Source organism: Cynara cardunculus (assembly GCF_001531365.2).
Source record: "Cynara cardunculus var. scolymus isolate 2C chromosome LG 2, CcrdV1, whole genome shotgun sequence".
NCBI lineage: Eukaryota > Viridiplantae > Streptophyta > Magnoliopsida > Asterales > Asteraceae > Cynara > Cynara cardunculus.
This window is the reverse complement of record NC_037529.1, coordinates 2,943,999-2,946,191: the sequence shown is the minus strand read 5'-3', so window position 1 is coordinate 2,946,191 and position 2,193 is coordinate 2,943,999. Positions and strand designations below refer to the sequence as shown.

Here is a 2,193-nt window from a genome sequence, read left to right as displayed (position 1 = left end):
TTGACCTTTGGAGCCAAGCTCAAACCAATCAGGCACTACCCTTGTGGTTAATTTCCGTTCTTATAGTTTACAATTTATTGTTATTATCGTCCCCGATTTAATTCCTACCTTAAAATAGAAGGGACCAAAATAATAAAGAATTGTAAACCAAGGACCGAAACAACAATAAATTACTCACCATAAAAATAAAAATAGTAAATGAATAAGGACCAAAACTGTAATTTCTTAAACCACAAGGACCAAACCCGTAATTTACTCTAGAAAAACACATCCAAACACCCACTAACCAATGGTAAAAATCAGAGTTTCAACTCAAATTCTTGGGTGGCTTTGTTTGTTTTTACTTGCTCACCAACCCCGCACCTACATTATGTGATATCAGTCCACTCCTTTCCCTCTTCTCAACAACCACCATAAGTTACCCACCTAAATCTTTGACCATCCACCTCCATTTTTGCTCTTTAAAGTCATCTGATCGCCATCTTCACAGATCGCCATTACAGATCTACTCCATATCTGTATTCTTTGTGCGATCTCCTATGGGTAAAGCATTTACTTTGAAAGAGGTTGCTGAGCACAACGATCCCAAAGATTGCTGGCTCATAATCCATGGCAAGGTGCGTATATATGTTCATATGTTTGAAAAAAAAGATTGAAATCGTCGATTTACGTTACTATTCATGTGTAGATTGGGATTGGTGGAGATCTCATTTGAATAATTGAAAATTTTCGTTTGACTTGATTTGAAATTTGACCAGTGACGTTGATGGAACTGTGTGTTTTGTGTGGCAGGTGAATTCAGTCGGTTTGTTAATTTGTTTGAATATATCGGAAACTTCTGTGTTATTGATGACTAATTTATGTGGATTTGATCGTTTTGATAGTGATTTCAGCTTTTTTCGCTGTTGAATGTTATAAATTTAATGGTAGTTGTTATATCAAATAATTCGGGGGTTTTCGTTGACCCAGATAGTGGAGCATTATCTGTCTTAATTAGGTCAGACTAATAGAATTTTGAATTAGGGTTTGCATTGGGGATTGAATCATGATCAATTTTTCACCAGTATATCGTATCCAAATCGTTAAATTTGCGAAAGGATCTTGCAAAAAATGAAATGGTTATGACAATTAGGATGATAGTTTCCTTAGATTTATCCATTTTTGATTGGTTTTCTTCATATAATAAGAAAGAACATTTGTAGTGATGACCATGGATATTGATAAATTGCAGTCACAAAGTTCCCAAAAGAAAATTTAGGTCTTCGTATTTGTTCGTGCACTGAGTTGTTTTGATAATAATTAGGGTTCAATGTCTTGGTGCAGGTGTTTGATGTGACGAAGTTCTTGGAGGATCATCCTGGTGGAGATGATGTTTTGTTGTCAGCTACAGGTACCACCATCTTTAAAACCAATGAATAATATTCAGGGCAACTTGTACATAGTTCTCGATCCTAATCGTAGCAAACACTCGATATACAACTTGTCTAATCCTGTGTAATCCAGTCCTATTCGTTCTGGTCCAGTCAAGTTTGCATACCAAATGTTAATTTAAGGGTGCGTTTGATGCACTAGACATGACAGAACAGAACATGAATCACTGTTCCATGTTTGACAACACTTTTATGTTGAACATATATGAACATAGTGGAACATGCGTGTTTCACCCCTACTCCATGGAACAAACCTATATAACTCAAAATAAAACCTAATTCTCTTCTAAAACATCAAATACTCGTCCCTCTTTACATTTTATTCGTTCTTTAAATTTTATTTATTGTATTTTATGCTCTTTAAAATTTCATTTTATGGTCCTCAAAATATTATTTTTATACGGTTTCTATATTTTGGTTAATTTATATAATTTTTTAGTTATTAGTAATTAAAAAATAATATAGAAAAGGTATAAAATAAAAATTGAAAACTACATAAACTTTTTATTTTGGTGTCATTTTAATTTTCTTGACAGAAACTTTCTAATGATAAATTTTGTTATAAAATATATTTATTTTATTATAATTTAATAAATTACATAAATTAATCAAAATACACAAAAGATATAAATAACTCATTTTGGGTAAATTGGCGATTTTATCTGCCCCGTCCTTTCCAGTTCTTGCTCTATTATATCCTATCTGGACATCAAAGCACCCTAATTTATTTGGGGTTGGTCGTATGTGGATCTTTTCTCTGCCC

General features: G+C 33.0%; 1 protein-coding gene across 1 annotated transcript in view; it reads left to right on the top strand.

Annotated features, from left to right (window-relative positions):
- Positions 1 to 354: 354 nt before the first annotated feature.
- Positions 355 to 2,193, top strand: part of LOC112506732 (cytochrome b5) — a 3,167-nt gene continuing 1,328 nt past the window's right edge. The window contains exons 1-2 of the mRNA XM_025110974.1: positions 355 to 617; positions 1,324 to 1,390. Of these exons, the coding sequence (XP_024966742.1) occupies positions 540 to 617; positions 1,324 to 1,390 (145 nt within the window). The 5' untranslated portion in view covers positions 355 to 539. The remainder of the gene's footprint in view (positions 618 to 1,323; positions 1,391 to 2,193) is intronic.